At 34.5% G+C, this 16,591-nt stretch overlaps 1 protein-coding gene across 6 annotated transcripts in view; it reads right to left on the bottom strand.

The window, feature by feature from the left end:
* CWF19L2 (CWF19 like cell cycle control factor 2) overlaps positions 1-16,591 on the bottom strand; it is a 117,317-nt gene that overhangs the window by 50,935 nt on the left and 49,791 nt on the right. For 2 of the 6 annotated variants that reach the window (XM_014860779.3, XM_014860780.3), the window contains exons 9-10: positions 12,800-12,914; positions 11,060-11,152 (exon numbers count right to left, since the gene is read on the bottom strand). In XM_014860779.3, coding sequence (XP_014716265.3) covers positions 11,060-11,152; positions 12,800-12,914 — 208 coding nt within the window. The remainder of the gene's footprint in view (positions 1-11,059; positions 11,153-12,799; positions 12,915-16,591) is intronic. The other 4 variants (XM_014860782.3, XM_014860785.3, XM_070490357.1 and 1 more) reach the window with 2 other exon arrangements.

Genomic DNA, 16,591 nt, shown 5'->3' with positions numbered 1-16,591 from the left:
TTTTAATATCTTAGAACAAGCAAGATAAAAACCTGCAACTGTTTGATAATATTACAATCAGATCTACACTGTAACATCTAGGCCAAGAGAATGGGATCCAGTGCTCTTTTATTTTGTTCAAATACACTTAACTTCCATTGCTGGCCATAATGGGCATAACAAAAACCAGATGTATCCTGCCACTGTTAAAAAACTAGATGACAGGGCAAAATTCACGAAACAACCATTTTCACACACCGGACACCAGCAGTGAAGGACTGCGATTGCTGAGAGAAGGGAAACAAGTAAGATTAGCCCAAGCATTGCCATGGCTTTCTACCAAGAGGCACTTTACAGGCTCAAGAGCAGGAAGGGGGAACCTAAACAGAGCTCAGCTTCCTTGTTGATTGAACTGGCACATCTTTTAACAAGCTATTGGAAGTGAGAGAAGATCTAGCAAAGAAAATAAAGAAGACAACAAAAAAAATGAAGCAAATATTAATGCCAATTAAGAACAAAATTGTTTACATAAAAGAATGGCAGTCATAATATAATTTAGCTTAGCAGTGTCTATTTACAGAATCAAGAGATAACTTTGTTTAGAAATATAGAAGTAAAAGCCAGAAGAAACAGCTAGGAACTAAAAGTGGATGCCTCCAGGATCGGGGCAAGGTCTGGAAAGGGCTCAAGGCACCGTTATCCTTTGATATAGGCCTTTGTGCACTATTTGTATGTAACACATTGATTAAGAAGAGTAGCGAAAAGTATACACTGTTTTGATTCAAAGCTAGTATTAAAAATTCTAAATGTTTGTTTGAAAGCCTTTTCTAGCATTTTAGAAGTAAAGGAAAACTTCCACTAGATCAGATTTTCCCACCAGTTGGTATTCTGCAAGTTTGTCATCACTGAAGCACATACAGTACCTGTTTCCATTTCTATTTTTTAAAATTTCAACAAATAAGCAGTTACTATTGTTCTTACTATGTTCACGATTTTTGAACAATCTCTACTGTATCTCTAATTATGTCCACAGACGGCAGATTGTTCACTACACACAAGTACCCAGCCAAGGCAGTGAGTAGACTGAACACCAAGCTACATTACAATCGCTGAGATGTATATCCTGGTTGAAGGCTATTTTTCAACTTGTACAAAAGTATTTACAGGACTGCATCTGCTCAAAGGAGGCACTTTTCTCATCCCACAAAGGCACCAGATGGACTCATAGCAGCCTTAGGTAGGTCTCCTTTTTTCAATTCTTAATACTGTTCATTTGAGTCTTCTTTCTATTTTTCCCCCTTGTACAGCCTTCCTAGAGGCTTACCTGATTTTATTAGCTATTTTCAAAGAATGAACTCTTGGTTCTTTGATCAATTCTACTTATTTTTGGTTTTCTATTTCAGTAATTTCAGCTTTTATTTATCCTTCATATCTCATATGTACTCTTTGATACATTTCCTCTCATCTCTTCTGTGTTGAGTTATTGGCTACGGCCACAACCAGTACAGCATGCTTGTTTGGACCCTAGTGAGAATGCCCATGTTCCAATCCTGCCTCATTATAGTACCTTGCAAGTTACTTAATTACCTTATTTGTAAAATAAACAAAATAATAAGATGTTTTCAGGATTAAAGAAATTAATACATGTAAAGTATTTAGAACAATGCCTGGGTATAAAGTAAGTGATAGTTACAGCTACAATTTTTAGTTACCTTTCATTTAACTAATTCTTTCTGTATTTGACTCAGTCCAACCTAGGATTTATCCCATCTCATCTCCAAAATTCCTAGAATATCGTTTCTTCTCCAAATCTACCTATCATTGTTTCACTTTAGCTTGGTTTTGTTTCATAATGTCTTATTCTTCTTATGAATATTATTCTGTCCTCACATAACTGAAGATACTAAACATACTCAATTTTAAGATCACTTGAAGACTGCACTACCACTTTAAATTTACTGGCAATGAGTGTTTATATCCCAATTATTTTTTACTATCTTTCTGAGGGAAAACTAATGTTTTATGGTATGCTGGTGTGCAAGCTTATCTTAAGTGGGAGGTTTTTTTCCCTTCCCCCCTCTCTGCCTACTCTTCCCTTCACTAGTTGGTAGTTTTGACACTGTCTCCACTCAGTCCATCAAGATTCCCAGTTCTTACAGTATCTCACACTGTGATATTGGGGACACTTCACAGATTCCAAATAATGGCTGCAAAGCTACGTCTGCTTTCTCTACACCTTCCATCATAAACAATTTCCTATGAGCTACAGCCCTAAATACTCAAAGCGTTTTCCAGGGCCCTCACAGGACCCTTCAAACCTGGTTCAGGCAGAGAAGTTGTGTGGGGGACCTTTTAACTGCCATCATCTCAGATGAGTTCAATTCTCAGCCACTCTGCCTATTTTTGGAGTCGGATCCCTACAAACTCCAGCTCCTCACTGTTTTATGTTTCTGTTCAGTTTCCCATCCACAGAGAAGCGTAGCGTTATTTGGAGCCATGTTATATCCCTTCCAATTTTCTTTATATTTTGTCTGTGATTGTTGTTTTTATAGTGAAGCCCTCAAAGCACGACTGTACCTCTCTATTCACAGCACTCAGAAATGGTGCTCAATAATTTCCAAACTCCTTAGATCGTAGAGACCCTTGTGCAAACTCCGCAACAGTACTGAGATTCAGAAGATGAGAGAGAACAGACACCAACTGAAAATATATTTCATGACCACATCTTTTAAGTTCTGCAAGCCTTCCTGTCAATCCTGGAATTCTTCTAGAGCATGCTCCAGAATTAGAATGAAAGTACATATTTATTTTAGCTTCGGCTTTGCTTCTTGTCAAATCAGTATAATAATGACCTGCCTAATCTCTCAATCATAAAGCTGCTGACAGAATAGATACTAAACATGTATAAGCTTGAGAAAATTTCATATTAATCTAAAGGATCACTACTAAAAGATTTATGAGTAACATTTAAGACTAGACTATAGTTCATTTCACAGTTTCAAAAGTGAATTATTTGAGGACATGTTTAACCACTACTGATTTTAATTTTGTTACACAGATATTTTCTAGAGTCAGTGTAATAGCTGGCTCTAACATAATATGAAAGCCCAACTCAGTTCTTCAGTCTCCTTACCTTCTTTCATCACTGCTTCTTTGTAATCCTTACAGGTGAAGCTAGCTATGAGAATATAATTTTATATTATATTTTTAACTAAGTATCTTTTAGCATTTGCCAGGGTCAGCAGAAGAAAAGAAGATTTAGAAATTTTTTACATGTTGACTGACATTTTGGAATTTTTTCCGCACTAAAATAATAAAATTCTTCTGGATGTGAAAAAAATTTTAGTTATTTTGCCAGGTACAAAATGGATAAATTTAAGGATGACATATATTTCCTGCATCAACAACAGCAATGCAATCTAAAAACTGCCTTTATTTTTTCCTGTTTAAAAATAAACCAAGACAACTTTTCCAGATAGAAATTAATATTGATATAATTACTTTATAAAGTTCTAAACTATACTTCATTTAATTTTAGCAACACTGTAACACAGCTATTATTAAGCCACATTTTACTAATAAGGATACTGAAGATCACGTACAATAAATGATGAAGCTCCAAACCCGATCCTAGATCTTTGGCTTCAAAATCTCATGCTATTTCTATCCCTATGCTATTTCCATTACATGCCAGTTCTATTACTCAATTTCTCTAACAAAATGAGTTAGTAAAAATGACTTTTAGTAAACACTGTCACTTTTGGGGGGAAAAAAGTAAGTTGACAATGCTCTTATAACTGGTGATCTATTTCTCAATTATGGAAAAGTTCTTTCACCTAAATGAAAAACTCTCCAACTTTTGACTGAGAACGCTTGAGTATCTTATTAAGGACTCAGCAACAAAGTCAAATTGTTAACTGTTGGGTTAATCATTTTATGAGACTATCTAGCTTTGCATGAAACTGTGGGCAATCTGAAAAGATGTGCCCCTAATTGTTATAAACAGTAAATCAAAAACACTGCAGACTTTTCATTTTTTTAATATTCTATTTCATTTCATTCCATTTGATCAATGAACTTACAACACTCAGAATCACTTTCATCATTATATAACTCAATGGCATGAATGTGTCTAAAAAGATGAACAAGATATGGTTCTAGTTGTTAAGGAATTCATAAACAAAATGGCAGGGAGCAGGGAGAAGGAGGAAACAGGGGTTTATACAAATCTTCATTAGACTATTGAGAAAGATAAAAGTATAAATCAAGTAGTACTGGATCACATTGGAGAAATGGATCCATTCTTGGGTACAACTGAACTGGGTCTTCAGAAATAAAGATGGAAGGGTAAAGGGCTTAGAAGTAAAGGGGAAATGAGCAAAGCACAAAGATCCAATAGTGTTTAAAGATTCCTAAGCAAAGGCATATTCGTGTTTTAGAAAAATTTTAAATTTATATTACATTTTAAAGTTCTCAATAATACATATATCTATATATATTGATATATAGATATATAGATATTTTTTTTTTTGGCTGGGAAAGACTCGCTCTGAGCTAACATCTGTTGCCAATCTTCCTCTCCCTTTTCTTTTTTTCTCCCCAAAGTTCCAGTACATAGTTGTATATTCTAGTTGTAAGTCCTTCTAGTTCTTCTATGTGTGCTGCCATCATAGCATGGCAACTGACAAGTGGTGTGGTTCTGCGCGCAGGAACTGAACCCAGGCCGCTGAAGCGGAGCACACCAAACTTTGACCACTAGGCCATTAGGGCTGACTCTAAAGTTCTCAATAATATTTTCATGGATCTTGTCTCAGATAAATAACTTAGCTAAAGGAATAAAACAGGTGAGACATCACCTGAAGTTTTAACTCCTCAAATCCAGAGTTCTTTCAACTATACCACAATTGTATTTAGATTAATTCTGGTGGCAATTTAAAGGACACTTTGATGAGCAAAGGAACAGCGGCAAGAAGATCACTTGGGATATTACTCTAATACTCTAAGAGATGATGAAGCATTGAACTAGGGCAGTGACTGCAGAAATTAAAAGATATTAAAGATATTCAAAAAATGAAATTAAAGATATGTACAGGAGAGAAGGCAAGGTAAAATAACACTACTTGGTGACAACTTGAATGTGCTGCCAGAAGAAGGAATTAAGGACATCTCCATGGTTTTTAAGTCAGAAAAACAGAGGGATGATCAGGCAGAGAAGGGAAATTATATATTAAGGGGATGGTTTTAGACATTCTGAAGTTATGGAACACCCACAAAAGTGTAGCAGACAACTGAAAATACTAGTTTAGAGCCTAGCATAGAGTTGAGCACTAGAGTTACAGATCTGAGATCTACAGTCACATAAAGAAGTCAACTGAAACCATGAAACTGGGAGATATAGTCAGGATGAGAATAGAGCTTTGATTCCTGTCTACCTATCCAACCTCTTCTTCCTATACCCTCACTCATACCTTACTCTATAACATTCAGAACAATATACCATCTTCAAAACATACTATCTCGCCCTCACCTTTGCACCCTTACCCATGCTGCCCTGCCTGGGCCATCCTTTCCTGTTGAAGTGCCAGAAGAGGATGGTAAAGTTGCTCAGGGAAAAGAAAGTTGTTTTTTGGACACAGAGACTTAACCATATTTGCAAGTAATGAGAAAGGGGCCAATAAAGAGAAAGAAATTGAAGATTCTGTACAAGAGAAGAGATAACTGGTGGGAAATGGTTCCAGAGGACAGAAAAGGAATGTGATTAAGAGCATTGGTAAAGAACTTGGCCTTAAAGCAAATGAGAACACTGTTCCCACTGCCAGATGAGAGACGCAGAAAGATTCATTTCAGGGAGAACAGACCGACATTCAAACATTCCTAGCCATCCATTCCTGGATGGTACACATTCTCTGAAAACATTCAAACTTACAATCTCTTCCTTTTTTTTTTTTTTTTTTAGGAAGATTAGCCCTGAGCTAACATCTACCCCTAATCCTCAACTTTTTGCTGAGAAAGATTAGCCCTGAGCTAACATCCACGCCCATCTTCCTCTATTTTATATGTGGGATGCCTGCCATGGCTTTGATAAGTGGTTTGTAGGTCCACACCTGGGATCCAAACTGGCGAACCCCAGGCTACCGAAGTAGAATGTGCGAACTTAACCACTTAACTGCTGCACCACCAGGCTGGCCCCCAAACTTACAATCTCCATGTGCCCAATGAGGTAGGAAGCAAAGTGATCACTTAGAACAAAGCAGGAAATCTGGGGAGAATGGCAAAAGTTTTGAGCAACTGCTGAAGAAACTGTAAGAAGAGTTTTTGTTGTTGTTCTTGGTTTTTGCAGGCAAATTTTCAGGAAAAATAGGTTATGCTGAATTTCTTCAGTCTCCTTTCCTTAAACAAATCTTAGAAATTGTATTATTGGAACACTGAATACACTGACATGATTACAATTTCATTTAATGATAAATACTGTGCAGCATGGAAAATGATGCTGACAGAATGAGTATAAAAAACAAAAAAAAAGATTACAATTATGTAAAATTATGCATGTGTTTACATATTTATAATGGACAGAGACTTGAGGGAAACATCAAAAAAATAAAAAGAATGTGGATGTTTTCTTTTTTGCTTTGTTACGTTAACTGCACAAAAATACTTAACATGTCACTAGGAATGAAAGAAAGAAGGAAGGAAGAAAAGAAGGAAGAGACTCTGGAGAGAAATACTTTAAAATATTTATGTGTGGGTTATCCCTGAATGGTAGGATATGGGTGGATTTTTACTTTCCCCTTTATGTTTTTCTTACATTTTCCACATTTCTACAAAGAGTGTATATTATAATTAGAAGTCACCTAAGAATGAAAAAATAAAGAAAAATATACTTTATTTTTTCAAGTTCATACACAAAATCACTTTAATAGAAATTTTTCTATTTAATTGTGTGAGCATTTCTAAACAACTTAGGTTTTTGTGTTTAGAGCTTGCATAACTGTTGCATATAAAATTGGTTTCAACATCTAGGCAAGATTTCCTTTTTATATTTCAAACATTAGCTTATCAAACTGAGTCAAAGCAATTATTCTAAATAATTTTTATTTACTTTAAATATTTTTAAATTGCACAAAAATATCTAACCTTATTTCTTGCTATCAAATTAAAACTTAATTGAGACTCAGCTCATTCTGCCTTAATTTATTCAAAAAATGAGGATAAATGGCCTCATAGAGTTTCAATGAGAATTTAATGAATTTCTATATTTAAAGTGCTTAACACAAGTCTTGGTACATAGTACGCCTTCAAAAAATATCATCTATTACTAATAATACTGGTAACCAGGGTAGTCTTACTATAGATATCAATTAATATCATTGTCTTGAAATTCAATGAAATAAATTTAGAAATAGAACCTAAGTAAAAAATAAGATATTATTAAAGGAATTAAAAGCAAATTGGTTTTCTTAAGGTAATAATTCTTTATTAAACATATCCTATAACGCTCAGATGGCAAAGATTTCTAAACCAAATCATATTTTATAACTTAAGTTTCAGACAATTCAAAGAATCACACATGGACATAAATGTGTCCATGATATGATTCCACTGAAGTATTAACAAGTAGAAGTTATAAAAGGGCAGATTAGGATCTAACACACTAAAGAATTAAGATTAGATTTTTTCTGATATAGAACTGGCACTCTTCCAAAACTCAATGGATCTCATCACTCAATGTCCAAAAGCAAGTTAGATGGAGGTTCTATATAGTTGTATTATTGTTTAAAGAAGAAGCTACACTCGTAGAAAGGGCAGATAGAGGATTTCAAAGTTCTTGGATCATTTTTAAGATTTATAATAGAAAACTCTAGGGAAGAAAATAAATCGAAGACATTCAAACAACAAATATTTCCAGTATTTCTTGGCTGTCTACAATGTGCCAAGCATTACCCTGGCTACTAGATATGAACTGAAAGAAATAGCCCTTGTTCTAAAAACTAAATAATTCACCTTCTAAAGGGGAAGAGAAATAAGCAAACCAATAACTACAAGTGCTGATGGTTTTTCACAAAAGCCAAAACAATATTCACAGGTCAGCGAATCAAGAGATTTATCTTGTTCATATAACCTATCAATTCTAATAAATAAGCTAAGAAATGAAAGGATTCCTCCCTGTTCAGACTGTTCTATAAATGAGATTTTCTCTTCTCTAAAAGGGCAAAATTTCTATCAGAAGTATTTCAAGATTTTCCTCTAAAAAGTCAGAACATTTCTGTGCTACAGTGAACAATTTTGTTTTCTGCTCTCATTTCTTAACAAAACTACTTTGAAAGACAGACAAGTCAAGGCTCTGGCCCTGATGGAATAAATAACTTTAACGGCAGCAGAGAATTCTTTCCGAACTGTTTTACGTATATGCCTAGTAAAGCTTCAACTAAATGTGCAAGTGTCCCATCTCTGCAGAGAAAATAAAATTTTTCTTTCTGGTCAAAGAATCCTTAGAATAAAAACCTTTCTATCTGAAGATTCAAAGGGCTACACACTTTCCAAAAGAGGCTCATGAATAGAAATTTTACTTTGTATACTACTTTGAATACAACTTTGAATTCTACTCCACTGAGTTATAAGGTCCAATGCTCAAAAGTTAGGAGGAGCTAAAAATCATAAAGACATCAGTAACAGTTTAGAGTTACATGCTCAAGGGATGAGATATAGTCTGTCAATTACTCTACAGTATCCTTAAAACAGTAGAAGAAATGTTATTTACCGGAAGATCTGCTTCAATTTTTTTCAGTTGAACTGCTTTCAATTTCAAGAATCCCCTGAAGTCCAGCCAGAGCTTTAGAACCCTTTCATATAAAGTGACGAGTGTCAGGAAAAACACAGGTATAGATTACAGGGTGATGACAAGAATACAAACATATATAATTTGAAAAGATAAATTCCACTGAGAATACTTTAAAGATCTTTGAAATTTCAAAAGAGGAAAAGGTTACAAACTGTTTGAAAGGATTAGAAAAAAGGCTTCCTGAAGGAGGTAAAGGCATACCAAAAAGTAGATGAGCCTCAAGAGGGTGATAGCTTACACAGATAATTAATAGCATATGTAAATATCAGAGAGACATGTAGATTATGTGTAAGAGAGGCTTGGAGGGAAGGCTGGAAAATGGGGTTACTGTGGAAGGCTATACTGCAGGAAGATCTAGTATTTAATACAGTTAGCACTAAGAAATCACATAAACATTCCAGAGTACAAAAGTACTATGACCACAAGGACATCTGAAAAAATAAATCTGGCAAAAGTGTGTAAGACGGACTGTAACATACACCTAGTTTTAGCTATCCCCTTTCAGTCCCTGCTTTTTAATCCTACTTATAGTTTCTCATTCTCAATTCCTTAATCTGTGCAAGAAATTCTAAATTATCCACTTTTAAACAACATTAGCTAGCACAACTTAGTAAAAACAGCCAATTTCATAAACGTACTCTCTACACTTTTATCTAAATCATTAATAATGTTAACTTGAAGAAAATTCTATGGAACTTGACTTCTAATCTCCTCTCACACTGACATTAAATCATGTAAACCAATCTTTGAGAACAGTCCTTTAAAATCACTTATAAACCTCACCATAAGCCTCTCAACACTGTAACACATCCAACTCGGCCCTTCACCTTTTTCTATCTGCATTTACCCTTCATGGTGATTTCATGCAGTAGTGTGGATTTAAATACTATCTATATGTTAATAACACCCCGATTTCTATCTCCAGCCCAGGCTTCTCCCAACCTCCAACTATATTCGCCTGCCTACTTACCATCTCTTCTTGTTCCCCATCTAAAAGACATCCAAACTCAATCCATCAAAACCAGAACTTCCAATCTTTGCCCCAAAACCTACTCCTCCCCTTTCCTCTACATCTCAAATAATAGCCACTCTATCCTTCCAGGTGCTCAGGCTAAAAACTTTGGAGTCGCCTCCTCTGTTTATCTCCTGCTCCTCTCCCATCTAAACCATCACAAAAATCCTGTCAGTTCTCCATTCAAAATACATACAGAAAACATTTATGCATACAAAATCTAACCACTTCTAACCATCTCCTCAGCTACTACCTTGATCAAAACCACTATCATTTCTTGTGTGTATTATAGTAAAAGCTTAGCTGGACTCCAGCTTCTTCCCTTAATTCTCCTTCAATCTATTGTTAACAAAGAAGCCATGATGGTACTGTCAAAATGTATTTTCTGCTCAAAACCCTTTAACAGCTTTTCTTCTCATCCTGATAAAAGCCCACTCCCTTATATGAAAGTTTAACATGAACTGGCCTCTCATAGTTTCTCCACCCTGGATCTCCTCTTTCGTTCTCTCTCATTCATTCCACTCCAGCAATGCTGGTCTCCTTGCTGTTCTTCCTACACATCAACCATGTTCCCATCTTTGGACCTTTAAATTCTGTTCCTATGTCCAAAGTGTCACTCAGATACATACATTCAGCGCTTCACTTCAAGTCTTTGCACCAATGTCACTTTTTCAGTGAGAATTTGCCTTTGTACCCCAAGTCACCAGCACACCTGGCACTCAAGATCCCCACTACCCTGTCATAGGATGTCTAACATTCTAATATGCTTATAACATTATTTTTAACATTTACGGTCTCTCTCTCCCTACCCAAATGACACTCCACGTAGGCAGGTGTTTTTATCTGTTTTGTCCACTAATACATGGATGAATGAATCATGGAACAAAATAATTTGTTTTATATGAAATGGATACCAAACTCAAATCTCTCATTCTGCAGGGGAAGAATTTAAGAACAGTTTGACCAGTACAAAGTCAAACAGTCAGTAAATGACAGAGTCCAGAATAAAACCAAGTCTCCTTGGGCTAGGCTGTTCTCCATCAAGACACACTGGTGGAACATAAGAGAATACATACAAAAATAAGTTTTTAAAAGCAAGCAAACAAGCACACACACACATAAACACACCACACAAATATAGACACATTTTATATTAAAATATTACCACTGCCAAGTAGTAGTATTACACTAGGTAATTGTATACCTACAAACAAACTTTTATTACTTACCTCTACCCCAGATTTTTTTGATGATGTCTGTGTTACAGATTCTTTGAATTTATTTGCCTTTTCGAGTTGGGCTTTAAGCTGTTCAGCTAATTCCTTCAAAAAGAAAAGCAAGAAAAATAGGTGTGATGCATAGTTTAATTCTTCATTGTAGAATATTTCAAATTTATACAGGAGAAAGGAAAACAGCATAGCAAACACTCATGTAGCCACCACCTAAATTCAGTTACCAATTCATAGCTTAGAATATTATTTTTTAATGAATTTATCTCAGTTACAAACTTTCCAAATACCTGTGGCATTTGTTTATGCTTTGAAGGTAAATAATTACAAAGACACATATTTTAGGGGAGATAGAGAGATGCAGGAAATATATAACCTTAAGAATGACATTTTTATAATTCCTTAGATATTATAAATTTCCAATACACAAAATTTCAGTTATTTATAACAAGGAAAGCATCACAAGATTTAAAGTATTACCTTCTTTATTGTTGATAAGTAATTTAGATAAAAATTCTGAATATATTTCATTTTTATTCTAGGAAGTCAACAGAATTTCATATAAAACAACTGACATATAAAGCAATAGATCACAAAGAAATAAATTAAATAAATAGATTTATATGACAAGCAAAGAAAAGCATCCTCCACTGCAATGGTTCCATGAACACAGGAACATTTCTTTTAACATAAGTTAACCTCCTAACTTGGTGACCTCTCTCTCACTATTGTAACTAATTCTTTTGTGCTTTCAAAACTCAAACATTATTTTCTTGCTATTGTTGTTGTTGTTGGTTTGTCTTTCTCACCAATTTCTGAGTTCAAGTTCATTGTTATCAAGGACCAGATTCAAAGAGGGAGAGCAGCATATGCAAGACATGCCTTTCATAACACATACAAACTAATAAAAACAGAAGTATCTTGTTTGGCCACCTTTTGTTCTACTAGAGTGTTGTACTGACAGTATGCCAAAACAGAAGACTACTTAAAGATCACTTATACTTGGGTTTGAGATGAGTACATACATATGACCAAGAGGGAATCAATTCTCTGTCAAGACATGGAAAGCTGTCTGGCTTTGCTCTTCTACCATGTGCAGTGTAACATGTATTAGTATAACAGGAATGTGACAAGACAACAAATAAACAAACAGATAGATAGGTAGATGCAGCTTTTACAAAATCACCCTTGATTCTAGTCAATTATGAGGTAAACCAGTCTTAAATCACAACATTACTATGTGAATTAAATAAGCTAACCTATACAAAGCATCTAACACATTATCGGGCACAAACATGTTGCCTCAAAATTTGAGTAAATGAATTAACCATTCTTTTTAGGAGCTCATTTTTTAGGTACCTAAGTAAGAAAATTTAAGCAAGTAATACACTTTCTTAATAATATATGGCTAAAAATGGAAAGAAGATAGTAACATCTTTATCTCCATCAAACATGTTCAGTAAGTTAGAAAGGTAAGAATAAAGCAAATAGCAAAGTAAAAAAGAAATTAAAAAGCATTTAGTTTTCTAGGTTCTTAAATTCAGAAACCTGACAAAGTAGATAATTTATTTAGAAGCAGACACAGTTATGTTTTCAGAAGTGTTCCAGAATTTCTTTAAACAATCAATAAGCAGCAGTTATTTTCAAAGTGTGCTACATCCACACTGCAAAGAACTTCCAAAATTACTCGTAAGAAATATTTAATTACTATTTTCCAAAAGAACAACATATAAATCTTACCATATTTCCCATCATTTCTGCCTTGATAATCTTGGCTCCCAACTTGTTCTTCTCATCAACACTCAGGATATGGATGGACTCATCCTCTGTACTACTTCTGTTTGAACAGGTCAGACTATGAAATATAGGTACAATGCAAGTAACAACATCAAGACTCAAATGATACCTTAACTGACCTCAACAAAGCCCTCAGTACCAAAAAAAATCATGATTCCAATTAAAAAAACAGAACTTCCATATCCACCATAAATCAATAGTTTAAGATTCTCTGTTACAATGCCATGATAGCCTATGGCAGTTATAATAATAACTGATCAAAGTCTCCATAACAATTAGGTAAATAATATAATTCAACTATTCTTCATTATTTAATATTCACATACTCATTCTAAAAAGGAAACAAACATAAATAAATAAAAATAGTAAAATCAGGCTGTAATTCTACACATCTGTGGAAACCCTTCTCATTCAATGTGATAAGTTATTGATAGTCTAAGAAACTATAACCAGGAAATGACATATTTAACTGCACTCAAAGAATAAAAACAAAGATCATGTGCTCTTTTGCAAAGTCAACTCAGAATTAGTCAGACAACATAAACTAATTTATAACTAAGATCATAGACCAAACCTATACTATGGAAGCTTCACAAAAGAAAAGAGAAATTTCCAGCCAATGTCAGATTCCTGGCATACACAACATAATTTATTTACTTATATGGTTGTAAATAAATACATAGAAAGTTGAGCTGGCTTATTGCCTCAAGAAAGATTCAAGACTACAGTGCAGGGAGTGTGAACATAGAAAGTGGTCCCGGCTTATTGCCTTAAGAAAGATTCAAGACTACAGTGCAAAGAGGGTGAACCTAGGCAGAGCCTGAAGGACTCCTTAGTGAAGGAGACACAGCTGAGTCCAAGAACTCCAAGGCAGCTACAAAGGAGAGAGCTGCACAGTGAGAGAATCCCAGAGAACTGCAGAGAGTTCTCCTTGAGTATTCAACAAGCAACTCCCCACAGTCAGGAAATGAACTATCCCAAAGATTTAGAGGAACAGTATTCAGCATTCCTGGGAATAGTGCCAGATCCCACCAGCCAGACTAGGAAAAATTGTAATTCAAAAGGCATTGGGTAGAGTATAAAGGATCTTGCTTCATTAGTGGGAAATAATATGCCCTAGACTAAATGCAGCTCTGGGCCCACCTAACAAATGCTAAAAGCAAGAGTCAAAAGGATCAAACAGTTTCCAATTAACCATGTCCCCGAACAAAGCTCAAGAATATTTATAGGAATGCAAAAATACGCAGCATTCAACAAAGTAAAATTCATAGTATCTCATATACAATCAAAGATTACCAGACAAGCAAAGACATAGAAAAATAAAACCCATAATTAGGAGAAAAAGCTACCAGTCAAAATCTACAACCCAGAACTGACACAGATGCAACAAACAGCAGTCAAGGGCATTAAAAGTTATTATTGTAACTGTATTTCATATGTTCAAAAAGTTACAAACAACTAAGATATAAGTGAATTTCTAAAGCTGAAAATTACAACGTCTGAGATTAAAAATACACTAGATAGAATTAATGGAACATTAGATGCAAATGAAAAATTAGTGAACTTGAAGCATTAGAAACTATGCAAAATGAAATGGAGAAAAAAGAATTTTAATAAGTGAAAGAGCATCAAAGAGCTACAGGACAACCTTAAATACTCTACTATTCATGACATTGGAGTCCATGAAAAAAAAGGAATGGGAGACAAGAAACACATGCCAAGATTTTCCAAACTTGCTGAAAACTAAAAAAGTTACAGATCCGGGAAGCTCAAAGAATCCCAAATACAAAAAAGCTACATGAGAAAAACTACACCAAAGCACACCATAATCAAATAGCTCAAAACTAGTGATAGAACATTTTTAAAGCAGCCATGGGGGGAGACAAAGATATTTCATGTGAATAGAAACAAAGGTACATATGACAGCAGATTTCTTATGAAAAACAATGCAAGCAAAAAGAGGGCAGTAACATCTTTAAAGTACTTTAAATTGTCAATCTACAATTCTATATCAAATGAAAATATTCAAAAACAAAAGTAAAATGAAGACTTTTTCAGACATAAAAAGCTGAAAAAATTTTAAAGAAAAGCCTTCAGGCAGAAGAAAGATGATACCAGACTGAAATATGGATCAACACAAAAGAAGGAAGAGCAAGAGAAATGATGACTACAAGGGTAAAATATATAACACATTTTTCTTATTACGTAAGTCTCTTTAAGATAACTATTTAAACAAAAATAACAATATTTGAGAGGTTTATGCAAAGTATAACTAAAATGTACAACACTAACAGAAAGGACACAAGGGAAGAAACGCATATAAAGCATTATAAAGTTCTTATACAGGAGTGGCATAATATCACTTGAAGGTAGATAAGTTAATGTATACTTTCAAAGCTAAAGAAAACACTAAAATAACAAAGAAGAAATGAAATGGAATCACAAAAATACTCAATTAATCCAAAACAAGTCAGATAAAGAGGAAAAAGACAACAGATCCGACAAATAGAAAACAGATTTCTTACAGATTTGAACTTAATCATATCACATTATATACAAATGGTCTGAACACCTGAATTAAAAGGCAGAAATTGTCAGATGAATTAAAAAGCAAAACTCAACTATAAGACATGCACTATAAAGACATAAATATGTTGAACATAGAAGGATGGAAAAAGATGTATCATGTTTTAACACTAATCAAAAGAAAGCTGAAGTGGCTTCTTTAATATCAGACAAATTAGATTACAGACCAAAAAATGCTACCAGGGACAAAGAAAATCATTTCAAATGAAAAAGAGGTCAATGAACCAAGAATACAGAAGAATTCCTAAATATTTATGCATCTAATAACAGAGCTTCAAAATACATAAAGCAAAAACTGATAGAATTGCAAAGAGAAATAGAAAAATCTACAATTATAGTTGTAGATTTCAAGACCCCACTCTCAATACTTGATAGAATAAGTAAACAGAAAATCAGCAAAGATATGGAAGACTTGAATAGCACTATCAACTAACATGACCTAATGGACATTCATAGAATACTCCACCAACAACAGCAGAATACACATTCTTTCCAAGTGCATCCAAAACATTTACCAATATAGTCCATATTATGAGCCATAAAACAAGTGTCAATAAATTTAAAAGGATTCAAGTCATACAAACTATGTTCTCTGACCAGAATGAAATTAAACTAGAAATCATTAACAAAGATCTCTGGAAAATCCTCAACTATTTGTAAACTAAATAGCATACCTTTAAATAACCCATGGGTTATGAACAAACAGAGAGATTAAAAAGTATTTTGAACTGAATAAAAATATAAATGCAACATGACAGGATTTGTGGGATGCTGTTAAAGCATTACTTAGGGGGAAATTTATGGCACTAAATACTTGTATTAGAAAAGAAGAGGGGCTGGCCCCACGGCCGAGTGGTTAAATTCACAGGCTCCACTTCGGCGGCCCAGGGTTTCACTGGTTCGGATCCTGGGTGTGGACATGACACCGCTCATCAGGCCATGCTGACGCAGCGTCCCACATGCCACAACTAGAAGGACCCACAACTAAAATATACAACTACGTACTGGGGGAAAAGGGGGAGAAAAAGTAGGAAAAAAAAAAAAAGATTGGCAACAATTGTTAGCTGAGGTGCCAATCTTTAAGGGAAAAAAAAAGAAAAGAAAAAAGATCTCAAATCAATGATCTCAGCTTACAACTTAAGAAAAAGA

Source organism: Equus asinus, chromosome 20 (assembly GCF_041296235.1).
Source record: "Equus asinus isolate D_3611 breed Donkey chromosome 20, EquAss-T2T_v2, whole genome shotgun sequence".
In the NCBI taxonomy this organism is placed as follows: domain Eukaryota; kingdom Metazoa; phylum Chordata; class Mammalia; order Perissodactyla; family Equidae; genus Equus; species Equus asinus.
Note: the sequence above shows the minus strand (reverse complement) of the source record. Positions and strands in the feature narration are given on the sequence as shown.